Source organism: Heteronotia binoei, chromosome 11, assembly GCF_032191835.1.
Source record: "Heteronotia binoei isolate CCM8104 ecotype False Entrance Well chromosome 11, APGP_CSIRO_Hbin_v1, whole genome shotgun sequence".
Classification (NCBI taxonomy): domain Eukaryota; kingdom Metazoa; phylum Chordata; class Lepidosauria; order Squamata; family Gekkonidae; genus Heteronotia; species Heteronotia binoei.
This window is the reverse complement of record NC_083233.1, coordinates 25,200,501-25,227,623: the sequence shown is the minus strand read 5'-3', so window position 1 is coordinate 25,227,623 and position 27,123 is coordinate 25,200,501. Positions and strand designations below refer to the sequence as shown.

Sequence of the window (27,123 nt, the reverse complement as noted above, 5' to 3'; positions counted from 1 at the left end):
CTTTCATGCATGGATGTCAATCACTTCACTGGGAGGGGATTATGGGATAGCTGTGGGTCTAGGACACTTCTGGTGCCATATCCCAAGACCCAGACTGGGTCTCAGGACACCATGGAAGAGGAGGAGCTCTCAGAGGGTTCCAATAATTCCATCATACCCATCATTCATACCCTCAGATACTAATGACTCATCTTCAGAAACCCCTGTGACCTTCTTTTACCTTCTCTGTCCTCCCATACATGGTGGTGGCATTATGAATGCCAAGACTCTTACAAGCATCACTAGTGTGCTCAACTCAGGGCCACTATCATAATGTTTTGATTATAAGCAGACTGTTCCTGAGAGTACAGAATTTGAGCCACCTGCCCTTGTGATACACTATTTTAAAGCTCCTTGATCAATGCAAGCGTAACAGCTTGTGGTACCCTTCTGGGCTTCTGTACTCTGTCCATGGTCCTGAAGACTTCTGATTCAGTGCAACTTAATTTTTGCTGTTGCCTAATTTCAGGAGTGGAAGAGAAGACTGCCAATATGCCATGTTCCATAAATTGAACATCCACATATTTTGCACTTTTAACACACTTGCTTTTCCAGCAACGAGAGTTCATTTATATGAGAGGCCTACTGTATCACAAGGGCAGATGCCCCTCCACTTGCCCCCCCCCAAGATTCCCATAGAGTCACTTTTTTTATGGCCAGATTCCCATGAAATAATTCTCCTTCCCCTCTAAACCAGAAGCTGCCAGTGCAATTCTAAACAGACTTACACCTTTCTGAATCCATTCAAAGTCAATGGGCTTAGAAAGGTGTAACTCTGCTCAGGATTGTACTGAACCTTTCCATTGGAACAGATCACACAGATCAGTTCAACGATATGTAAAAAACAGAAAAGATGAATAGATTTCTTCCCTGAAAGGACAAACTCCACACTAGATTTCAAGGAACAATATGACACAGGCAGTATTTTCCTCCACCAACAATTACATGATTTGTGGTTAAATATCATGAACAATGCAGACAAGTACCTTCCCTTCTTTTCTGAACAGAAACTGCTCATGCCATATGCTTACAAGTGCCACACTGATTGATTCTTTAATAATGCAAATAGAAGGGAATTCAATGGGCCACGTACAAAGCTGGTGATAATAAGCTGGATCTTTCTCCTGTTCATGACCAAGCTTGCTGCCCCCCCTCCCCACTTCCTGCATGCATTTGCATCGCATGGGCACACCACCTTTGTGCATATAAACTCTGCATACATGAGCCCTGCCCTCCCTGCCCGGGAAAGTTAAAAAAGGAGCATTTCTGACCAAAGAAACAGGATGTGTATAGTTTGTACCTGAGTAGGAACTGTGCCCATGTAAGGCAAAAATGCACAGGGATCGAAAAGCTAATGTTCTGGTTCCCTTTTATGCACACTGGCTGTGGACAGGTGAACCCAACTCCGGAGCAAAAGCAAATAGTTCTCATTTCTGCGGCCACAGCCATCGGCTTCTTGTAAGCAGGAAATTAGAAATCATTTTTGTCTGCTCTAAAGTGCTTCTGAAATGTTAGTAATTATTATAAACAAAAATTCTCCGGAGACCAGAGATTCATCCCAGAGTTTATGCTTGGATGAAACCAGGCCACAGACAGATTTATTTTAATAACGCAGGAGGAGCGGACGGTGGATGGGAATGAATTGCAATACAAATGTTATTTTTTTTCCTTGCCATTCAGACTCGAGAAAAAAAAAAGTGAGAACGCATGAAGCCCAATTACCTACTCCCATACAAGTTCCTTTTCTCTCCTCACATGGCAGGGAGCTCTCTCCATCTCCATCTATCATTTTATTTTTCACATTCAAACAGCATAAACTCTATGAATGTTTAAGTTGTCAGGGTAACAGGGCTCTGCCAGACTCGCCACCACCCCCCTATATGAATGAGACACGCGCGCGCACAAAATCCCCTAAAAGCCCCAAACAGTACGATTTTAATAGGATGCACGTTCTGTGTTTTTTTAAAAAAAAGAAAATCAAAGGGACTGAGGATACAATAGAAAGATGGGGAGAAAGGAGCTTTAGACAATGGAGATTTGGTTCAAAATCGATTGCTTCCACACACAAAAAAACCCAAACACCCCTACATACCTTTTTATTAAATGGGCTCTGCTGTTCACATAGTTGGAATCAAAGGAATAGTTTTCAGTCTGAAAAGAAAGGGAGAAAATAGACATGGTTACACACATTATTCATCTGCTGTGTTGAACAGTCTTGTGCTCTGGAGCAAAGGCACCGTAGATCAATGGCCAGCTCAGAACTGAGGCTCGTGTGACAACTGCGGCCTATAAGTGCCAGTAGCTTAGTGCAGACAGAATGGTGCTACAGATTCATTTCCAGCTCTCTGAAAGCTAAGGCCCACAGTGTTCTCTATGCAGGGTCAGCCATCTCCAATTGTCTTACCTTATGACCTCAGCATATGACCTCAGGAGTGGACTGGGACATTCAAATGGCCTGGGAGTGAACGACACTGCGTGGCTGTGCTGCAAACCAGTGTTGCAGGATCAGACCTGACCAGTGACACCAGCAAAGGGCTTTAGGTCTCCTGTTGAACCCTCCTGCACCCAAGAAGTAATGGATGAGCCAATCGTTGGCAACACCAGCCAGGGCTTTATCGAGGAACCCATCGTGGTGCTGGCAGAGCTACTAGGGCTTGCTCCTAGGTGCCAGTGGCCCTCCAGAATACTGGCCAAACAGGAAGGTCCCCTGAAACTTAAATGATCAGTCCACCTTTGCTAGCCCTTACTATGCTGGAGGGGACATGTGACTTGCCCTAAGAAAAGCCACCATACCCCAGGCCTTAACAAGATCAGTTCGCATGCACACCAGGGTTTAGCTACCCTTTAGTTAATAGCTATCTGTAATCACCCAGTGTGAAACCAGACTAAAAGAAGTACTTCCCTTCAACCCCACAAGGTACTTCCTTTATATTAAAGAAACATGGTCCACAGATCCTAATCATGATTACCAGAATGCTGCATCAGAAACATTCCCCAAATTGCATTAAACAGACTCCGCACACAGGGCCCAGATCAAAACTTAGCTCTGCTATCCTGCCTCTGGCAATAGCCTTTGGTCCTCCTCTTAAGCTGAAACAAAGCCTAAATATGTTTAAATACATTGCCTGGTATTCATCTCTTCTTATCCTAGTCTCTCCCACTGCTTATTGTATCCCCAACACACACACTGGTCTCCATTAGACTGTAATTTCCCAGGGGCTGGGGCCTGCCATTTGGTTTCAGTTATTCTGCAACCCAGCATGCAAGTGGGTAGCATTATTGTCCCTTTGAATGGGAAGCTAGTGTGTGAAAGCACTTGGCTGGTGTTTTGATACAACCAGATGGAAATAATCAAAATGGTTCCCCTCCCCCCAAAAAAACCCAAACCCTCCTCCCATAACTAGCAAAGGCCATGGCTATCATTTATTTCATTTCATTTAAAAATATATGTATCCCTCTCTTCTCCCGGATGGGGAACGAAAGCAGCTTAACACATGGTTGTCCCCTCATCCACCACATTCTGACAACAACCCCCCTGCAAAGTATATTAGTGTGAGAGGACATGGTAGGTCCAAGGTCACCTAGCAAGATTTCATAGGAGAGTGTGGATTCACATCTGGTTCTTCCAAGCCCTAGCCTGACATTCTGACCACTGTACAGTACCTGGTGTTCCCAGGGCTTTTTTTGTAGGAGGAACTCCTTTGCATATTAGGCCACACACCTCTGATGTAGCCAATTCTCCTGAAGCTTACAATAGGCCCTGTACTGAGCTCTGTAAATTCTTGGAGGATTGGCTAAATCAGGGAGGGGGGTGGCTTAATATGCAAAGGAGTTCCTCCTACAAAAAAAGCCAAGGATGTCCTATGTAGGCATAACATCTCATAGCTAGTCATGGCTGGGAGTTACATTCAAGAGAAACAAGTAGCTTGCTGCTTGGTCCCTTCAGCCTGAAAGCTAAAGTGAAGAAACTGGGCTTGGAAAATGCACATCTGAGATAACACTTTTTTGATATCCGTTCCCAACCAGATTCTGTTCAACTGCAATAGGAGCTTGTCCCTAACAACTTAAAGAACCATATAGTGTGGGAGAATTGATGTTGCAGAATGCACACCCTTGAAGCCCAGTAAGAAGACCTGCCACAATACCTCTGCTAAAGCCAGGCTCTTCTAAGATTTAGCAGAGGAGCTGGGCAGTGGTAGTCAGATATTCATGGAGGTGAGCCCCTACAGCCCTCTGGGCAAAAGAAACCTCTGTAGAGGCGTGACTTCGCTGGCAGCTGTCCCTGGTGCTGAAATGAAGGGGACAAGTCTTGAGAAACATCTGCCATGACCCTTCTGTTCAAGTTGCGTGCTTCATGACTGAAACAAAGGGGCTGCAGTGATGATGGGTGTCCCCAGAATAGTTCTCCTGAGCTGGAAAGAGAGGGAGGGGAAGGCAAAATAGATACGTGCTAGCTAGGCACAGGGAAGCTATGTAGAGCACTCACACAAACACAAGAAGGTGCCTTATTCTGAGTCAAACCATGGTCAATACTGGCTAACCTGAATGGGATCAGCTCTCCAGGGTCTCAGGCAGAGCTTTTCCACATCACCTACTACCTAACCCTAACTGGAAATCTTAAGGATTGAATCTTAAGGGGAGGGATGGTGGCTCAGTGGTACAGCATCTGCTTGGTAAGCAGAAGGTCCCAGGTTCAATCCCCAGCATCTCCAACTAAAAAGGGTCCAGGCAAGTAGGTGTAAAAAACCTCAGCTCGAGACCCTGGAGAGCTGCTGCCAGTCTGAGTAGACAATACTGACTTTGATGGATTGAGGGTTTGATTCAGTATAAGGCAGCTTCATATGTTCATATTTTTTAATCTGAGATTTTCTGCAAGCAAAGCATATGGTCTACCACTGAACCACAGTGTGTGTGAAGTGGACTATGTTTAACCAAGAAAGAGCATGATTTAAATTCTTGTTAGCCACAACATTCTCAGGATGATCTTGGCCCACTGGCTGACTATTCTCATCACAGACAGGTTGTGAAGACAAAATTGGAAGTAGCAGGCCAGAAACCATGTGTACCACACCCTGAACTCCTCATGGAAAATGTGGGATTAAAATGTCACAAAATTAAAGAAGCAAACCAACAAACCCTCAACACTGCAAGTCTTGTCCAGGCCCCTTCCTAGTACCAGCATTTCACCAAGCAACCCTCCACAGATTGGCAAGCTTTGGTCAAAAAGATTAGAAACGTGGTTTTGAAAAAGAAAAGACTCGCAGACTCGGAATCCAAATAGCACACTGCTCATCACCAGTTATGCCAAGGAGCAAAAACACCTGGACACCACAGATGGGAAAGAGGAGCTGGCAGACACAGCATCACATAGGCTGGCCCCCTCAAGCACAGCAGTGTGATGTTTGACTGGCAGTCCCTCCCTGAGATCCCTCATGCAGAGCCTGTTTTGCTGAGAGCCACTACCTGAAGATCCCAAGGGGCAAACCAGAGGCCTTTCTGTTGACAAGCCTTTGCTTGATGATGGAATTACAGTCCCCTATCAGACAGAAAACCAATACCAAGTTGCCCCAAAGCCTACCTCTAAATCCGTTTTTTTTTAGATTAAAAAAAAGCATTGGAAATCTCCAAGCCCCGTTGATCATTCCATAAACATTTGGCAGAAAATGGCTGGCAGGCTGGCTGGCTTGGCGACCATGGCGCCATTCAGAGAAGAAACAATGTGACCACACTCTGTTACAAAAACTAATTGCTTTTTAATTCCCCAGCAGACCCCGTTGGTGTGTGTCAATTTGACTGAAAGTTCAAAAGGTGTTTCGTTATTAGTGTATAATTAGCGTGCTAAAATATTTACCACATAGATATGTAAATGGTAATCAAGGTAAAATCCCCAGCTGGGGGAAAAAAAGTTAAAATAGGACCTCAGTGATGCGTCTGAAATCCTTTTATTGTATTAAACGGGGGTGCGCGGCACATGACGACAGACTGAGCTTCCTTTTTTAGCACTGAAGTGAACTGAGAAAAACAATGCGTGGAATTTACAGGCTGCGGGGCGGGTGGAAGGGGGCAGACCGAACTATGAAGGTTTTTCTAGCAGCAGTGGAACATGTAAAGGCTTTGCCATCTCTTTCGGATGGACAGAGGCTGTGTCAAACCTATGAACCTTTCTCAGGTGTGGTGCTATGGAGATGCCGCATGTCTCAATCCTTGCTTTCCTATGTGGTTCCAAAAGGACAAAGCACTCCCGTCCATTTTTTCACACAGAAGATGCCAGGAGCATCTTCATTTACTAGAAATCCTGCCCTTCCAGCTGCTTTTCCATTCTCGGAAGAAAAGAGGGGGCGGCATTCTGAATGGAAAAGCAGCAGAACAGGAACGAATTAAACACACACACACCCTTTCTACCATTCTGCCTTCCAACAGGCAATCTCCCAAGGCTAATACTCAGGGCTTTTTTTGTAGCAGGAACTCCTTTATATATTAGGCCACACACCCCTGATGTAGCCAGCCCTCCAAGAGCTTACAGTAGGCCTTGTACTAAGAGCCCTGTAAGCTCTTGGAGGATTGGCTACATCGAGGGATAGCCTAATATGCAAAAGAATTCCTGCTACAAAAAAGCCCTGCTAGTACTGATGGTGAAAGTTCCAAGGGAGTGACAGCCCCAATGGTATGTCCAGTTTAGGTTGCAGGTGGGAGGGACCAAGCAGGAGCTTATTTATTTCCATATTTGTACCCCAGTTTTCTCCCCAGCAGGGACCCAAACTGGCTTACAACAACATTCTCCTCTCCATGTGGTCCTTGTACCAGCGATACTGTGAGGTAGGTAAGAGAGTGGCTGGCCAAAGGTCACCAGCAAACTTCCAAGGCAGAGCAGAGATTTGAACCTGGGTACCACCAGATCATACTCAGACACTTGAATCGCTACAATGTCTTGACTCAGTTGAACCTGGCAGGCCAAAGCAAAGGCCCTTGTTGTCCCTGCCTCAGCTATGTTTGTACGCTTATTCCAGACCAAACTGTGCTAAATGGCAGTTGGGATCACTATAGATTTTTCATTCTTGCAGTTTCAATTTGGATTCGACTTGGATTTTGCTCTTCCTTTGTGCTCTCTGAAACTGCAAACCTTGCTTTCAGTGCCATTTTCTAGCTCCTCAGTCAGTTTTTCCCGTTAGAGGTACACATGACGAAATTGTGCATGAATGTCAGCTTTATATCTGTTAAATACATACTGGCGGTAGAAAGTTCCGTGTAGGGCTTTCAAGGCAGGAGACAAATAGAGGTAGCCAGCCATTGCCTGCCTCTGCATAGCAACCCGGGGCTTCCTCAGTGGTCTCCTATCCAAATACTAACCAGGGCCAACCCCGTTTAGCAGGCCAGATTTAAAAAAAATCATACAATATGCAAAATATATTTTCAGATACAAAAGTGGAAAGCAAAGAACCAAAACGACAGGCAAAAATATATAAATGGAAATTAAAAAACAGCACAATAACTCGCTTGGGATGGGAAGAACCAGGGCTTTTTTGAGCAGGAACGCACCGGAACACAGTTCTGGCTGGCTTGGCATCAGGGGGTGTGGCCTAATAGGCAAATGAGTTCCTGCTGGGCTTTTTCTACCAAAAAAAAACCCTGGGGAGAACCAAGAGGGAAATCCACCCCTCCAGTTTCCTGGGGCTGGTAGGGTCCAAAATCTGCAATCCCTCCCCTCAAGACACTCTCTGTCAGAGCCTCAGAATCCAAACACAATCTCCTGACCAGTCTCCTGTGCGAGATGATGAAAGCATGACCCCACTTCCTGTTTTTGTAGCTGCTTCCCTTCTGCTCTGGCTTAGTAATGTATGATTCATTAGCACAATGCACAGGCCCTTAAGTGTGGTTATTCCAGTTGTGCCACTGTTTAACATAGTGCATTTTTCCTCCTTCAAAACCCCTTTGTTTCTCCTTTTCATAAGAACAGGTACGAAAACCAGAACAAAAGGGAACAGAACAGCTTTTGTGACACAGTCTATTAGGCTGCGAAAATGGTTCCCAGAGGGAAAGCAACAGGCATTCTGCACTGCTTGGCTTGTTCAAAACAGAGCTGGACAAAGCACTAAGGAATATCCAGTGAGGAACAATGTGTGTTGGCTAAGAAGATTTGACAGCTGTTCTGTATCAAAATCTGTGGTTCTCTTAGTAATAAAGATCTCTTTTCTCCCCCACTCACAAAAAAATTATCCTCCCAACCCCACTCAGTTCGAGGCTGAGCCTAAAGTGTGTTCCTTCATAATACTTATACAACAGACTGAAAACTAGTTGTAGCCTATCACCCTATGAGGCACCCATTCACATGGTTCACATGTGAACCATTCACATTCACATTCACATGTGATGCCATGGAAAGTTCACAAACATTTTAATCGCTCAAAGTGAAGGTATTACAAATAGGGCAGTGGCAGGTGCTTCAGCTTCCATAAGGGAGAGGTCATTTGTGATTGAAGAAAAATCTTACACAAAGCTTGTGAAGTGGTGGGGTGCAGGCGGAGATGGTAGGAGGCAGAGCCTGTGAGAAAAAAAGAAGGGAGAACACTAGGGGAGAAGCCAAGAGAACATCTGAAGGAAAACCAGGGCTTTTTTGTAGCAGGAACTCCTTTGCATATTAGGCCACACACCCCTGAGCCAATCCCTCAAGAGCTTATAGGGCTCTTAGTGCAGGGCCTACTGTAAGCTCCAGGAGGATTGGCTATATCAGGGGGTGTAGCCTAATATGCAAAAGAGCTCCTGCTACAAAAAAAAACCCTGAGGAAAACTCACGCTAAAAGACAGGAGAACTACATATTCTTGGTAGGATGATGGCAAAAAGAGAAGATACTCATATGATGCCTCAAGCCTTTGCCATGTCCCAGGTTTACCACTGCTTTTCAGGGTGCAGAAGTAAGGCCAGCTCCCTCCCTCCCGTCCTTAGATCTCTCCTCCCTGGAAGAGCTACTTTTCCGTCCCTCCCTGTGGCCATTATGAACAAAGCAAAAAATAAACATATGCATCTTTAATGGTGCAATAAATAAGGCACGAGGGCTGCATCTCCTGCTAGCATAATCACAGTGGCAGGACGTGCAGATTGGAGCAGGGGAGGGTGTGCGGGTGGAGGCTACGCTTCGGTACCGAGATAATAGAGCGAGAGCCACACTGGCTAAGTGTGACCTTTTCCAAAAATCCAAAACACAATATCTAATTTAAGAAAAACAGGCACCTCCCAAGGAGAGACACGTTACCCAGAAGAAGCTGAAGGGAGTCGGTATCATCGACGGCATGGTTTGGTTATTGCTTTCAGTTTGTAATTACTGCTGCACGCTCAAGCTGGAGACTGAGCATTGGTGGGGGGGAGGGAGTCAATCAGGCCGTGCAGTTTTTTCCTCCCCATTCCTGCGAGATGACTTTGAATATCAAATGCCCAGGGTCTCAGCAGGAAAAACACACACGCTTATTTTGTAAAATTACACGGCCTCCTCTTTCTGACACCAGGTTATCGGGAGAGTCACCAAGCTTACTGGGAGAATGGGTTTGCTTCGGCCGGATCCGTGTGAAGGTGAGAAGGTGGAACAATGCTAGACCTGAGCTTGCTGTCAACTGGAAGAGTGGTCAGGGTAGGGATTTGCAGGGGAGGAGGAGGAGAAGGAGAAGAAGAGGAGGAGATTGGATTTATACCCTACCCTTCACTAGCCAAAGGAGTCTCAAAGCGGCTTACAAATCTCCTTTCCCTTCCCCTCCCCACAACAGATACCCTGTGAGGTAGGTGGGGCTGAAAGAGCTCTCCCAGAACTGCCCTTGAGCAGAACATCCCTGAGAGAACTTGTGGCTGACCCAAGGTCACATCAACAGGTGTATGTGGAGGAATGGGGAATCAAACTCGTTTCTCCCAGATAAGAGTCCACACACTTCATTACTACACCAAGCTGTGAGAGAAAAGGGCATGCTTGACCCTCCCTTCTTCCGCTGCTTGTCCTCTGTACTTTGGAGCATTCCAGTATATCACACACACACACCTGCCACAGGAGCAGTCCAAATTGGTGCAGTCCAGACACACGTTTCCCACTCTGCCAAACCAAACTTGACACAAAGGCGTGCCATAAATGCAATTTCAGTCAGTTAATTTAAAAAGGAGCTTCAAGGAGAGACATCTCAGATCAGGGTCATGACCCTCAAGAAAGAGAGCTAACTCTTCCACATACACCATCTCCCCAACGGAAAATGTAGATGCTTCATTGCTTTAACCCCAAGTAGCAGAAAAGATGGATACAAAACAAGTATCTGTCTTTTTCCACCTATCAGGGCTTAAAGAAGCCACAAAAGGGACATTTCAGATCAGGAAAATATTGTGGGGAGACATATTTTTTAAAAAAAAAAGTATTTCCCTCAAGACTTAATCCCAATCCAGAACATTTCCATGGCTGCTTTTTAGTCCAATTGCACACCTGAAGTCGCACTCCTCAAATTCTAGCACCACTTGGCCCTGGGAATGGACCCTGAGAAGCAACAGAACACAAGCTTGGGGAGCCAGTTGTGCAAAAACAGAGCAATTGGGTGACCTCTGCTACGTGTACAGATCATGCACAATGCCTCATACCTTCTAGAGTTGAGATGTACAATATTCGAACTAGCCAGCTTCAAGCTGTGTACCTCATCACCTCTTGATGGATCATCCATCCTCAGGACTTATCCTGGCAAAGGGTTCTACTCAGTGACTTCTAATGCTTACCCCACTCCACAGTGTAGAAGAAGAGTTGGTTTCTATATTCTGTTCTTCTCTACTCTAAGGAGTCTCGAAGTGGCTTACATTACAATCACCTTCTCTTCCTCTCCCCACAACAGTCACCTTGTGAGGTAGGTGGGGCTGAGAGAGCTCTGAGAGAAGAGTGACTGGCCCAAGGTCACCCAAGCAGGCTTCATATGGAAGAGCCAGGAATCAAACCCAGCCCTCCAGATTAGAGTCTGCCAGTCTTTAATCAGTACGCCACACTGGCTGTAATGCTGATTGGTCCTTCCCAAACCATGCTGGGTTCAACACAACCTCTCTCACCATTTGTCCATATAGCTCCAGCTTCAACACCACTCGGCAAAATCTTTTTTTGTCCACTCTCAAGACTCCTGGTTCTTGTGGGTTGCATTGCTGACTTTAAGACATGATGTGTTTGCTAAAGTCTATCCACCCAATAGTCAGGGCTTCTTTTGTAGAAAAAGCCCAGCAGAAACTCATTTGCATATTAGGCCACACCCCCGGGTGGCACCATGGTTTCACACAGGGCTTTATGATAGAAAACGCCCAGCAGGAACTTATTTGCATATTAGACTATGCTCCTGATGCCCTGTGGCGCAGAGTGTTAAAGCTGCAGTACTACAGTCCTAAACTCTGCTCATGACCTGAGTTCGATTCCCAGTGGAAGCTGGGTTTTCAGGTAGCCAGCTTGAGGTTGACTCAGCCTTCCAGCCTTCCGAGGTCAGTAAAATGAGTACCCAGCTTGCTGGGGGGAAAGCATAGATAACTGGGGAAGGCAATGGCAAACCACCCCGTAAAAAGTCTGCCGTGAAAACGTTATGAAAGCAACGTCTCCCCAGAGTCGGAAATGACTGGTGCTTGCACAGGGGACCGTTCCTTTCCTTTCCTGATGCCAAGCCAGCCGGAACTGCATTCCTGTGTGTTCCTGTTCAAAAAAAGCTCTGCTGGTAGTCAATTCCAGGCTGTACCTATGTTTGCCAGCTGGCTCTCGGTTTCAATGCTTCCGATCCATCCACAGCTAGAGGCCAGAATGTACAGTTGCCCATTGTAATCTGGGTTCGTGGTTCTCAGACAACTCACCTGGCATGTGCTGACTGCAGTCCAGGCTCCCCAAAGTAGCTCCCCACATACTCAGAGTTCACGTGAATTGTCTCTACTCCTATATTCTACATAAACACATCTAAATACAAACAAAAGCTGCTTTCTGGCAGAGTCAGACACAACTTTCTGCTTAGGATATTATCCCTTCCGGCTGCCTGCCTGAATTCCTCTCCACGGGACAACAGTTCGAAAGGACCTTCCATTGCATTTTCTTCCACCCTAAGAGGGATCTAAAAAGCAGATGGCAAGTTTCTTTTTTCTCCCCCTTTTAAAGGGCAGACGTAGCCCATAAACAAGCTGTGAGAGGAGATGAACCATAGAGGACGGGAAGCAATTGCAGGCGAGGGCTTTCGCCTACTGTCTTTCTCTTATGGGAACCTATCGGACGATCTTGTGCTGTCAGATGGAGAGCTGGCTCGGGCAACACTGGCCTCGTCCCCACCTCCTCGTGCCAGCTGCTAATGCCCAAGTCATTTTGTTCCCACCTGCGCAAAGCTGCTTCCAGTGCCAACTCTACACGCATGTGTCGTACATCTGTGCACACACAGGCCTGCCTATCCCGCTGGGGGTGGAAGGGACAGGGAAGAAGTCCAAAGATGCTCTCTGTGTGTGCCTGAAGTTAAAGGGATGAGCAGATGGGAGTCTTCCTGCTAGACAGGAGAAAATGTGAAATGCCCAGCCAAGGCTATAAATAAAGGACACACATTTGGGGTGGGGGGACACAGAAAGAGCCCTGTAGGACTGTTGTATTCTCAAGACAGAAGACAAAGGGCAAATACTTTTGCAGACACCCAGAAACTCCCGGGATTTTTACTGCTTTAAGGAAAGTGGTTTTGACTCTTTTTCGTTTATCATAAAATTACAAAACAGCCCCAATAACTTAACTTTACAGCTATAACCTACATTTTGAAAAATCCAATAATCTTTCCCGTCACTCACGCCATACTTACAGTCATTACCTATCAAGTCCGTAAATGCTTATCAAAGGAAAAAGAAAGCTAATATCAATATGTATGCGTATAATCTTTTATAAATGTGTAGCTTTATATTTAACGGTTCGGTAGATTCCACATACTCAGTAAGAGGCCATCATTCCTGCATGACACTGTTATTTTTTTTTCATAACTACTATATTTAAGCCAAACCTGGTGAGGGAGCTTATCTGTTATTAAGACATCCCATAATTTTTACATGCAATTATCTTGAGTAACTTGAAATATGAAGGGTGTACCCCTATAGAGCCGGTTTGGTGTAGTGGTTAAGTGTGCAGACTCTTATCTGGGAGAACCGGGTTTGATTCCCCACTCCTCCACTTGCACCTGCTGGCATGGCCTTGGGTCAGCCATAGCTCTGGCAGAGGTTCTCCTTGAAAGGGCAACTGCTGTGAGAGCCCTCTCCAGCCCCACCCACCTCACAGGGTGACTGTTGTGGGGGAGGAAGGTAAAGGAGATTGTGAGCCGCTCTGAGACTCTTCGGAGTGGAGAGCGGGATATAAATCCAATATCTTCTATCTTCTTCTTCTTCTACACATCTTTTCACACAAGGAGACTGTATTCTGTTTAGTCAAAACTGTTATCCTCTTATGTTTCCTCCTGTAAACAGCAATGTTTTCTTTTATCTCTGATCTGCAGAGGAAGACGGATAGCAGAATTCCCTAGAGTAACAGGGTGACTTGTCACTGACACAAAAAATCAAGCAAGGATGGGGGAACTCCGGTGTGCATGCAAAATTGAAATTGGCGAAATTTCAGAACCAAAAGTTCACTGTTTGGATTCTGTTAGTAAAAACAGGCCTTTCTGCTGCAGCAGGGGTCCCCAACCAACGGGCCATGGACCGGTACCAGTCTGCAGCCTGCTAGTAACCGGGCCGCGGAGTAAGGCAGAGGCTCCCCACTGCCCCCGCCTGCCCAGTACCTGGGCAGATGAAAAAAGCAGCGCAGACTCACTCTGAGGCAGGGAGGCATCCTCGGAGTGAAGTACAGCAGCCCTGCCACCCTTTCCACCAGCCTGGGACCCGGGTGAAGGAAAGAGACAGCACAGCCTTGCAGGGGAGGCAGCCTTGAAGCGAGGCCACACCACCTCTTTCATCCTCCCAGGTCCCAGGCCAGTGGAAGGGGCAGCGTTGCTGTGACCTTAGCCTACCCTCATTTATAGACCGCCCACCAATCAGCCTGAGGTGGCAAAAAAACAGCGCCAACCCTCTCCTCACTGGTCCGTGGAAAAATTGTCTTCCATAAAACCGGTCCCTGGTACCAAAAAGGTTGGGAGCCACTATGCTAGAGACTTTTTAGTTTTAATTTAAAAACTACATTTTAACTATTAACAATTGAAAGTCAATATGGAGTCCTAAACAGAGTTATACCCTTTAAAAGGGGTATGCTTTTCAGTGAAGGATTGCACCTTTCAATGTAACTTTGTTTGGGCATGCACTGCAAAGCTACTAAATCCAGGAGCATACAAACTGTAAAAGCATTCCGGTCAGAAGCCAGGACACTTGACGTTTTAGTGACCAATCAGAGTCAGAAGGACCCAAGTGCAAAATACCTCCCTCTCCCAGTTCTTTGCAGCTTTGTTACACAGAGGAATAACCCCCCCCTGAAACTGCAAGTCAGTGTAGGCCCATTTCCACTTTTGCTCATGTCTCCTGCTCATATTAAACTATGGGTGAAGACATATGAGATAAAAAGAGAGATCACACTTTGTCCCTGAGCCATGAGGCAAACACAGTTTCCTCCAAGGTTTACACTGGAAATGCTAGAAGCACACAGTCGAGAAGTCAGAAGCTCCCTGCCCCTCTACCTTTTCCCTCCACCTTATCCATTCATCATTTGAGCTATCCCAAAAAGGCAGCTTTACTTAAAAGGGCCAAGGGGGCACCTTCTCAGTGATGTCATTGCTAGTCAGCGAATCAGCACAGAGTACAGCCAGTTTCAGCTTCAGAGTTAACGCCAGAGTGGCCCCACTGCTCTAAAACAGCGTGTGCGTTTTCACCCTCCTGAAATGAGGGTATCCAAGTGAGAAGGATTGACTGGCTCCCACTCTTAAACTGAAACTCTAAAAAGAAAAAAAAAAAGGTGTATCTGATCTTATGAGGGAACGCCAGAAATTGTGCCTCTCTCCCTCCTCCCCAACAAACACACACATACAAAAAACCCCTTCAGGATTTGATTTCTGCAGACAAGCATTTTAACAGCAGTTCCATCAACCAAAAAGCCTCGAGCCCCCATGCAGCTAACTAATATATAATTTCTCAAAGTGCTCTTAGCTGTTGTCTTAGCAACACAAAACACAAATATATCAACAGAAACCCTCTGAATCATGCATCCAGCGGGGACATTTTAGACATACTAATCTGCACTTATTTATTTATTTGCTTATTTAACCCATTGCTGCTTTCTGCCCAGGAGAACAATGGGGCTCATTAAAGATAAATGCCTCCATAGTAACTGAAACGGTTTTCCAGAATTGGGTGCCAGCAAGCACCTTTGTGATAAGAGACCTGAGAGCTATGGAGGACTAACTAAAAAGAGTTCATAATTATTTTTTTGTGTCACATTACGGGTTCTCTCATCTTTTTCTCTTTTTTTGCAACAAAACAGTCACAGCAAAATGAGGGATTCTGAATTAATAAAATAAGAACGCAAAAACATAAAGATGTAGCACCCTTTTCCCACACCCTGTCATGTGTCCAACCACATGAATCCAAGAAGCCCACAAGCAATGGCCATTCTCCCCTGTTTTCCTCAACTGGCACTCACGGATAGCAACTCACTATCAAAATGTTAGACTTACAACGTGCCCACTAATGGCGAGCAAACTCTCAGTAATTATTGCCGGTGCCTGCTGACGCTCATCTGGTCAACAGATGGAAGCAAACTGGGGGAGGGGGGGTAGTTATCTTAGGCACAGTGTGATGATGTCACTTCCAGTGCAACCAGGAAGCACACACATCACACTGGGGCAACGCTCTGACACTCGCCCCAAAACTCCAAGAAAACCACATCTGGCAACTCTACTAAACATGGAGGTTTTGTTTAACCATCATTCCCAATAACCACTGATAGACCTCTCCTCCATGAATTCATCTGGTGGTAAGAAGTGCCATCAAGTCACAGGTGACATGTGGATGACCTCATGGGGTCTTCAAGGTAAGAGAGGTGGTTTGCCATTGCCTGCCTCTGTGTCACCAGCCTGTATTTGTTGAAGGTCTCCCATCCCAAAAAAAAAACCAGGGCTGACCCTGCTTAGCATCCCAGATCTAATAAGACTGGGCTAGCCTGGACCATCCAGATCATCTAAAAAGGTAAAGGTAGTCCCCTGTGCAAGCACCAGTCGTTTCCGACTCTGGGGTGACGTTGCTTTCACAACGTTTTCACGACAGACTTTTTATGGGGTGGTTTGCCATTGCCTTCCCCAGTCATCTACACTTTCCCCCCCAGCAAGCTGGGTACTCATTTTACCGACCTCAAAAGGATGGAAGGCTGAGCAAATCTGAGCTGGCTACCTAAAACCAGCTTTCACCGGGATCGAACTCAGGTTGTGAGCAGAGTTCAGACTGCAGTACTGCAGCTTTACCACTCTGCACAACGGGGCTCTTCCAGATCATCTAGTTCCCCATGGAAGATATCCACTCAGGTGGCCATCTGCACATCTTGTTGCTGTGAGTTCCACAAATTGTATGATCATCATGCCTTGTGTGATCATCATGTGCATATGAGCACTGGCACTTTCAGAAGACCACTTAATATCTACCTCCCTCCTGGTAACTTTGACTTCCACTCCACTCTCCACTGAGATAGTTGTTTTATATTGCTGCCCACTAAATGGATTAGAATTGTTATTAGTTATTTAATTAGATACTATTTAATTGCTTAGCACTGCAGATCTATTATATATATATATATATATATATATATATATATATTTAGCATATTAATTGTTGGGGATTGAAATTGGGGGGGGGGGTATTTATTAGTATGTTATTGATGAAATTAACTATTATTTGGCTAATCAATTAGAGGGGAGTTTTAGGGTAGGTCTTTTTAATTAAATTAACTATTGATTAAATTAGGAGTGTGCCAGACAATTGGGGTTTTTGAAGTGGGGAGTGGGGGGGTTACGTTTTAAGATAATATAGGTGGGGGGTGAGGTCTTGGTATTAGCGACGGCCACACCGGACGCAGGTGTGGCTGCCCGACCTGGGGATTCCAGTGCTCCTGGGGAGGGGAAGGTATGACGGTGGGAGCAGACAGAATTATAAGGGAAGGAGACAGAGATAAAACAGTGCTCGGCCTCCTTCCAGTCTGCGTCCCATCCCGATGGTGAAAGGTAGTGGGACTAAGAAAAATAGCCTGCCTCAGTCATTGGTGTTATGTAATGCCAGGTCCATAAATAATAAGACCTCGATCTTTAGGGAGTTCCTGCTCAAGCAGGATATGGACCCGGCTTGCGTGACTGAGACCTGGGTGCAAGATGGGGAGACGGTGGCTCTCTCCCAGTTGACTCCCCCGGGTTACTCGGTCTTTCACCAATCACGGACTAGCGGGCGGGGGGGAGGGGTGGCACTATTCATATGGAAAGATTACTCCTTCCGGGCTCTCCGGGCCCCAACAATCAATGGTATTGAATGTGCCGGACTGGCATGGGATGTTGGGGAGGGGTGGGCGATCTGGCTGGTGTACTGTCTGCCTAACGCAGACCTAGCCGCAAAGTAGTCCTTTGCTGGAGGCCATGGCAGGCTGGGCGTTGGAATACCCAGGGCTGATGGTCCTGGGTGATTTCAATGTCCATGCCAATGACATGGCCTCCAATCTGGAGATGGGCCTAGTGTCTTCCATGGCGACACTGGGACTCTCCCAATTTGTTACAACTCCCACACACCAGGCTGGTCACATATTAGATTTGATCTTTGCGTCTGGGATTTTGGTGGATGATATTGCCGCAGAAGCGGTGCCATGGTCAGATTACCTTGCCCTCAAGGCCCATGTGAAGGTGCCGCCCCAACCCTGTATGGGCGGACAGCCTATTTTGGCTCGCCCATGGAGTCTGAGGGACCCTGAGCGGTTCCAAATGGTCCTGCAGGATCCCTGGCCCCCTGGTGATTCCTTTGATGACCTGGTTGAGGCTTGGCATGGCCGGCTATCCAGGGCCATCAACGAGATCGCACCCCAACGTCCTCTGCGCCCTCGTGTTAGGCTGGCTCCATGGCACACCGTGGAGCTACAGCAGCTGAAACAAGGGCTCAGATGACTAGAGAGGCAGTGGCGGCATACTCGTGACGAAGCGACGAGAACATCCTACAGAACGTTTATGTGGTCTTATGAGATGGCAGTCAAAGCTGCAAAGAAGGACTACTTTGAGGCTAGGTCTGCGTCTGCAAATTCGCACCCGGCACAATTATTTAGTATAATTAGGAACCTTACAATACTGCCTCAAGGCAGACCAAATGTGAGAGAATTAGAGATAGGCTGTGAGGCTTTTGCAAAAAATTTTGCAGATAAAATCACGTCGCTCCGCCAGGACTTTCTCGCCACATTGGATACAGTACAAGATCTTGAGGCTCCGTGCCTGTCTTCTGGTTCAGCTCTGGATCACTTTGACCCACTAGCCTGGGGGAAGTTGACGGAATTCTCTCTACTGTACGTCCAACAACTTGTGATCTGGACCCATGCCCCTCTTGGCTGATTAAATCTTGCCAGAGGGAGCTTACATGTCTTTTACGGGACATTGTAAATAGATCCCTCTCAGAGAAGCGATTTCCAACACCTCTAAAAGAGGCTATGGTCTGCCCTCTCTTGAAAAAGAGTACAGCAGACCCGGCCGAATTGGCAAATTACCGACCGGTCTCAAATTTACCATTTTTAGGTAAAATTATCGAGAGGGCAGTAGCGCTACAGTTGCAGGGTTTTCTGGATGACGCTTCCATCTTAGTTCCTTGCCAGTCCGGCTTCCGCCCAGGCCATGGGACAGAGACAGTGCTGGTCGCCTTGGTGGATGATCTCCAGCGGCATCTGGATTGAGGCAGCATGGCAGTGCTGATGTTGTTAGACCTGTCAGCCGCGTTCGACACGGTCGACCATCGGTTACTGACCCGTCGGCTCGCTGACGCAGGGATCAGGGGGTTGGCCTTACAGTGGCTTTCCTCCTTCCTTGATGGATGGGGACAAAGGGTGGCAATTGAGGGAGAGCTGTCCCAGAGGCACTCGCTAGATTGTGGGGTGCCGCAGGGAGCAGTTCTCTGTCTGATGTTATTTAACATCTACATGCGCCCCCTTGCCCAGATTGCCCGGAGGTATGGGCTGGGGTGTCATCAATATGCGGATGACACCCAGCTCTATCTACTAATGGACAGCCAGCCTGACTGCGTCCCAAAAAACCTGGACCTGGTGCTGCAAGCCATGGCAGGTTAGCTCAGGCTGAGTGGGTTGAAGCTGAATCCAACGAAGACGGAGGTCCTTTGCTTGGGTCGTGGCGCTCTGGGAGGAGAAATTCCTCTCCCAGTTTTTGACGGTGTGTCACTGAAAGCGGCACACCGGGTCAAGAGCTTGGGGGTCCTACTGGAGCCTTCATTGTCAATGGAGGCCCAGATAGCAGCCACTGCCAAGTCCGCGTTTTTTCATCTTAGACAGGCGAGGCAGTTGGCCCCCTTCCTTGAGCACCAGGACCTAGCAACAGTGATCCATGCAATGGTCACCTCAAGACTGGATTACTGTAATTCCCTCTACATGAGGCTGCCTTTGTGCCAAACCCGGAAACTGCAGCTGGTTCAGAACGCAGCAGCTAGGCTATTGTTAGGGCTCCCGAAGTGGGAGCACATACAGCCGGGGCTGCACGGGCTGCACTGGCTGCCAGTTGCATACCAGGTTTGGTACAAAGTGCTGGTTATTACCTTTAAAGCCCTATAGGATCAAGGGCCTGCCTGCCTGAGGGACCGTCTCTCCCCACACGAACCCCAGAGTGCACTAAGGTCAGTGGGAAAGAACCAGCTGAACATCCCTGGGCTGAGGGAGGCCAAATTGAAGAACACAAGGGAACGGGCCTTCTCTATCGCAGCTCCACACCTGTGGAATCAACTTCCGGATGAAGTGCGGGCACTGCAGAGTCTTGAGCAATTCCGCAGGGCCTGCAAGACTACTCTTTTTAAGATGGCCTTCGCTGAATGCTGAGTTAATGATAGATTCGCTGCTGTTGTATTCTGCCATCAATTTATTAAAAACCTGGAATTTAGCACCATAAATGTTAATTTTAAGTGGAATGTTGATTTAAACGATGGTTTTATAATGTAGCATTTATTGAATTATATGATTTTATTGTATTATATTGAATTAATATGTTGTGAGCCGCCCTGAGCCTGCTTCAGCGGGGAGGGCAGGATATAAATAAAAAGTATTATTATTATTATTATTATTATTATTATTATTATTATTATTATTATTATTATTATTATTATTATTATTATTATTATGTATCCTTGTCTGACTTGAACCGACTGCCAATCAACATCATTGAGTGACCCTAAGTTCTAGTTTTACTAGAGAAGAGTGGGGAAAGTTCTCTCTAGACCCACTTTTTCAGTGCCATGCATAATTTTATAAACCTCAGTCATATTTCCCCCTCTAGCCACCTTTTTTCTAAGCTGAAATACACATATACTTCACTTTCTTGATCATTTTGATTGCTCTTTTCTGCACCCCTTCTGAGCACTCCTGGACCTTTTTCAGATGGGGTGATCAGCTTCAAGCAGTATTGAGGGAGACAAGGCAGCTGCATGAGGCAAACATTTACATCTGTAGACTGGTTGGGAGGCCACCTAAGCATGATCAGCCTGTTCAGAGCTGCAGCCCAAAGATGTCCCCAGTCTAAACCTCACTAGGCGTCCAGCTAGGCAACCCATTCTCTCTCAGCAACATCTTCAATACGGGACTGACTATAGCACTGACCTAGCTTTCAAGGCTGCTGCTAGGATTTACAGCAGGAGCATGGAAATGAAGCACTCCGAGGACTTGAACATATGAAGCTGCCTTATACTGAATTAGACCCTCAGTCCAGCAAAGTCAGTATTGTCTACTCAGACTGGCAGCGGCTCTCCAGGGTCTCAAGCTGAGGTTTTTCATGCCTACTTGCCTGGACCCTTTTAGTTGGGAGATGTCGAGGATTGAACCTGGGACCTTCTGCTTACCAAGCAGATGCTCGACCACTGAGCCACCGTCCCACCCCACTTGAAAGCATTAAAGTAAAAAAGGTAGTCCCCTGTGCAAGCACCAGTCATTTCCGACTCTGGGGTGATGTCGCATCACGACGTTTTCACGGCAGACTTTTTACAGGGTGGCTACCTGAACCCAGCTTGAAAACATTAAGTACATGCAAATTCTTATTACTGCTATCCTTTGTTTTAAGACAGCATTACATTTTATGTGCCTAATGTAATTGTCCCATATACAGCCCACTAATGTTACACACCACCAGGGCTTTTTTTGTAGCAGGAATTCCTTTGCATATTAGGCCACACCAGGGCTTTTTTTGAGTGGGAACACATAGGAAAGCAGTTCCGGCTGGCTTGGCACCGGGGTGTGTGTCCTAATATGCAAATGAGTTCCTGCTGGGCTTTTTTCCTACAGAAAAGCCCTGTGCAAAACAATGGTGATGTCAGGGGGTGTGGCCTAATATGCACATGAGTTCCTGCTGGGCTTTTTCTACAAAAAAGCCCTTTTTCTGATGTAGCCAATCCTCCAAGAGCTTACAGTAGGCATGTACTAAGAGCCCTGAAAGCTCCTGGGGGATTGGCTACATAAGTGGGATGTAGCCTAATATGCAAAGGAGTTCCTGCTCCAAAAAAGGCCCTGCCCAGAGTGCATCTTTAAATATCTGTGTGCGCACACCTAAGAACTCCCCAATTCACATTTTACATGCTTGCTTAGGGCAACACAGATGCCTTCTACAGTTTGGGAAACCACCTTCCCTTTTGGGCACAGAATTCCTGCCTGTCTATGAACAGTTGTAAACAGAGTGTATCAGAACAAAATTACATATTCCGTATTACCTTCCTTTGCCACAACCTTTTGTCTGCATGCTTGATGAATAACATTTCTGCTTCCTTCTTTATTACCAAACAAACAAACAGAGACCTTTACCCAGAGCCAAAATCCCAGATCCATCCCATTTGTATTAGAGTAGATCCTCCCGGGGGGGAGGAAAGAATAACAGCAGTCCCCTGTTTTTATCTTGGCGTTCCAGTATCGAGGTGCATGTATTCATCATGAGAACAGGTGTTCAGAGCTTACGTCAGGCCTGCAGGCATTCTCAAAGACTGCCACAAAAAATGTCAACTCGTTCGTAAAAGCACACAGGGCCTTCCCAGTGGGGAAAGCCAAGCTTGTAATATCCCTTCAATCACGCTGTTCTCTCCTTCCTTAGTCCGTCCGCCAGGTTCTCTGTGGGGCAATCAATCACGAAACAGCAGAGCCTTGTGTACATTTTTATTCCAAACTATTGGGATAATCATGCCGGTCCTTAATTGCTATGATTACATGTAATGTGAAGTACATGCACTAAATCAAAACAGCTGGCCTTATTTGGAAAACATGGTAATTTCAGAATGCAATTCAGGCCAGCTGTGGTCCCAGATCCTGACCAGTGAAAGGGTTCATATAAGCTAGAAAAGGCAAGTTACTCGTCATTTGCTGGCAGAGAGCTGCATCACATTTCGATCAGTGGGTGTTCTGTCTTCTCCTTTGTGTGACAAATTTAGGATGGCACACATTCCAGAAGAGAAGAAGAAGACTACAGATTTATACCCCACCCTTCTCTCTGAATCAGAGACTCAGAGCGGCTTACGATCTCCTATATCTTCTTCCCCCACAAGAGACACCCTGTGAGATAGGTGGGGCTGAGAGGGCTTTCCCAGCAAGGACAACTCCTGCGATAGCTATGGCTGACCCAAGGCCATTCCAGCAGGTGCAAGTGGAGGATGGGGAATCAAACCCGGTTCTTCCAGATAAGAGTCCGAACACTTAACCACTGCACCAAACTGGCTCTTCATAGAAAGGCAGGAATTCTGTGTCAAAAGGGAAGGTGGTTTCCCAAACTGCAAAAGGCACGATTGCTTGATCTACGTCAGTGTTGCCCTGAGCAAACTGGAGGCAGCAGAGCATCTGCTTTGCGTGTACAATCCCAGGTTCAGTTCCCAGAACCTCCGCTGAAAAAAGCATATGGTCTGAATGGGTGGATCAACGCTAGTGATGGTGGAAAGAGCCATCAAGTCGCAGCTGAAAGATGGCGACCCCCAAAGGGTTTTCAAGGCGAGAGACTATCAGGGATGGCTTGCCCTTGTCTGCCTCTGCGTAGCAACCCTAGACTTCTTTGGTGGTCTCCCATCCAAATACTGACCAGGGCCGATTCTGCTTAGTTTCCAATATGCAATAAGACTGGGCTCACCTGGGCCATTCAAGTCAGGGTGGATCAGCATTAAGCCTTCTCTATCAGCAGGCAACCTTCTAACAAGGAGATTCTGGACAACTCCCTTAAAGTTAATCCCAGAGGCATCTTGGACGGTGAAGGGCTACCTAGATCAACAATCCTTACTTGGGGTAAGGTCTCTTGATATATATTCTGCTTCATCCTCCCATTTATCTTCATGCAAACTTGTACAATCATTCCACTTTTCCTCCCTTGAATGGAACACCCCACCCTCTTTGGAGCTGTTTTTCTAATGTGTGAGGTGCTAAAGAATCACAACCTCTTCAGTTTTATCATAAAGCAGGAGAGAGGGGAACGACACACAAAGGCCAAGCTCCTAACCGGCGGAGAGATGAAGGAGAGGATTAGTGAGCCGCTGATTCATCTCCAGCTTTCAACATCGCTCAAGAGATGAGTCCCTTTCATTTTCAGTTCTTCAAGGATCAAAGAGACTCCAGCAAGTGAACCCCAGTTCACCCTTTGTGGAAGTGAAGAAACCACTCTCTTGGTTGTCCTGCAGTTTCTCCAGACATGTTCATGTGGTTAGGCTCATCGTGATAAAATTCCATCTCGGGCATGTTCTTGAACTCACAGGGGAGTGCATTCTGGCTCAGAACTAACTCATTTGGTAAAAGCTGAGTGTTTTGAAGATGTGCTGCTCGGTTCTAAACGATCGAGGTTGAAGAATGTTAAGGATCTGAATCAGGCTGGAAATAATACATCGTTCTTGAAAAAACGAACCATTAGCTTTGGTACTCTGGTAACTTCACAGGTTGATACAAAGTCTCCGGGAATTTGAAGTAAATTGCACAAAAATCAGATCTCCTTACAACTGGGCAGAGGCTTTCATGAATTTATCAAAGAAAGGGTCTCCTTTCTTTGAAAGCCAAAGCAAATCCCATAGCTGTGAATGCTTACTCATTTTGTATTCCCACTGGTTGGTTTTTTCCCATGTGAGTAATCGCTTACCAATGAGAACAGAAGGCCCACAAATCAGATCTAGCGGGGGGGGGCGGGGGGACGGGGAGTCTGATTGCTTTCATTCTTTTTTATGTTTCTATCTTGCACTTCCTCCAAGAAGTTCAGAGTGGTGTTTAATCACAATGAGCTTGAGAAGTGGTTTAGTCTGAGAGGGAGGACGACTTGACTCAGGCTATCCAGAGAGATGCATAGAGATTTGAACCAAGGTTCCCTGCATCTAAGGCCAATGTTCTAGAGTAGACTCTCCTTCACAGTACAATTTATCCAGCATCTTCCCCCCACAATTCATCAGGTCAAAGAAGCTGATCACAGTGGCCACTGAAGTGACTTGGGGTAGATCTGGGAATTGATTGAAATGCAAATGACTTTTCACCGGCATCCAAGGCAGTGTGACTTTATCGTAGAATTTTTCTGCACAGAATTTCAAAACCATAGAGTTTCCATAGAGTTTCCATAGAGTGAATTCTAGAGCTACCCTTTGTCACTTCCAAGTTTTTTCTGGAAGTGATGAAGTGACGTAGCTGCTGTCAACTTGGGGTTTCTTTGACCTACTACTGCTTGGAGAAAGGTAAAGGTAGTCCCTTGTGCAAGCACTGAGTTATTATTACTGAGCCATGGAGTGACGTTCCATCATGACATTTTCTTGGCAGATTTTTTCACGGGGTGGTTTGCCATTGCCTTCCCCAGACATCTACACTTTCCTCCCAGCAAGCTGGGTACTCATTTTACCGACCTCAGAAGGATGGAAGGCTGAGTCAACCTTGAGCTGGCTATCTGAACCCAGCTTCCACCAGGATCGAACTCAGGTTGTGAGCAGAGCTTGGACTGCAGTACTGCAGCTTACCACTCTGCACCATGGGGCTCCTCTGCTTGGAGTTGCAGCAGTAAACTAAAGGCTTCTGCCATAGTCAGCTTGGCAGCCTTACGTGATATGTCATACAAGAGAGGAAGCAGAGGGCAAATTCTCTCCATTCCTCATGGGCCAAATAAAACAATTCTCTCTCCTCTTCCCCCCCCCCCTCCACTTTTGTTTTTAACAAAGAAGTGCTATTTTAGCCCAGTAATTGTGGCAGAGTTGAGTCTCTGTCCAACAAGCCTTTCCACCCACTAGATGCAGAATCGCATCAAAGCCCCTCAGACTCTCTTCCAGTACATTTCTAGTGCCAGGCTGTCAGTCCCGAACAAAGCGAGGCCTCTAATTATTCCCAGAGCAGACAACAACACTGTAAGTTCTCCCTGTAAGCCCCAACCTTGACCAGAGGAACAGAGAGGACATCCTACCTGCCGCGACCATCTCTGGACCCCAGATTCTCTGTCGAGACTGCCAACAAGGGAGCCAATTAGTGCCAGTCATGGTTGTGATTCACCATCGCCATGAACTCACTGGGGACCTCTACCCCCATAACACAACGGATGCTGAAGCGGCAGCACCAGCGAATGACTTTCCACCGCCACCCGAGGCAGTAGAGTCCAGTGCCTGTGACTTTATCAGGAAATTTTCCTACACAGAATTTCAAAATATGTATAAAGCATGAAAGGTAGTGTGCTCAGGACTTGTGCTCCAGCCTCACCTGTGTACACATAGTTAGGACTAAGATGGCCAACTCCAGCCTGGGAAATTCTGCAAGATCTGGTACCTTGCCTGTAGAAGGGAGAATGCAGATCACCAATTGGTGCATTATCTCCCCGTTTTCTTTGTGTCTGGCCCTGGCAGCTTCCACAAGAACAAAAAAGGAGGGGGGGGGAGTTTTCACAGGAAACATTGTTTTCCCCTAACAATTTCCTCATTACAGGATTGGCTCAGGTGTCATGTAAGACAACAACCAAGTTTGCTGGGGAGTGACAGGAGAAGAAGAACAACAACAACTCTCTGTCTGGGGCAAGTGATGCTCTGTATACTTGGTGCCTGGGAGGAGCAACAGCGTGAGGACTTCTAGTAGTGTGCCTGGCCCCACTGATGGACCTCTGATGGCACCTGGGGTTTTTGGCCATTGTGTGACACAGAGTGTTGGACTGGATGGGCCATAGGTCTGACTCAACATGGCTTCTCTTATGTTCTTAAGGAGGAGGAGGAAGAGGGGATTTATACCCCGCCCTTCACGGTCTCAGAGCAGCTTACAATCTCCTTTCCCTTCTGTTCCCCTACCCTGTGAGGTAGGTGGGGCTAAGTGAGAGAACTTGTGACTGACCCAAGATCACACCAGCAGCTGCATGTGGAGGAGTGGGGAAACAAACCCAGTTCTCCCAGTTTAGAGTCTGCATTCTTCATGGCTACACCAAACTGGCTCTTCTGGTTTATTTTGTGCCTGTCCCTGGCAGCTTCAACAAGAAGCCGTATCAGTCAAGTTCGGATATCCCTCATTGGCTCCAACAATAGAAGGTGGCAGTGGCTTCATTCTCACCAAGCAAGTGATCAGAACTCTGCCTACACACTTTGCCTTATCTCTGGATTTACAAATGGTAAAAACTGACTGGGGGGGGGAGGAAGGAAGACTAGGAACTTGAGCTAGATAACAGCTGAAACAGATACTGCAGGCTAAGGTTGGGGGGACATGGAGGTGGCCATTAGCATTGTCACCCCTGGGAACATACAAGAAGATGTATACCTCTCTAAGAATTGCCAAAAGCTCTGTTGCTTTACCTAGAGTTTTCAGTGCTTCCTAGAGAGGTGTTGTGTCACTTCTGGGTTTTCCCAGAAATGACATCATGCCATTGGCCCAATGGCCATTTTAAAAAAAAATTCTCTTGCAGCCACTCTGAGCGGTGGTAGGCAACAGGAACTGGAGGTGAAAGATCTCT

At 46.6% G+C, this 27,123-nt stretch overlaps 1 protein-coding gene across 2 annotated transcripts in view; it reads right to left on the bottom strand.

Annotated features, from left to right (window-relative positions):
• PCDH19 (protocadherin 19) overlaps window positions 1-27,123 on the bottom strand; it is a 174,655-nt gene that overhangs the window by 63,321 nt on the left and 84,211 nt on the right. For both annotated transcript variants that reach the window (XM_060249830.1, XM_060249831.1), the window contains exon 3: window positions 2,132-2,190. In XM_060249830.1, the coding sequence (XP_060105813.1) occupies window positions 2,132-2,190 (59 nt within the window). The remainder of the gene's footprint in view (window positions 1-2,131; window positions 2,191-27,123) is intronic.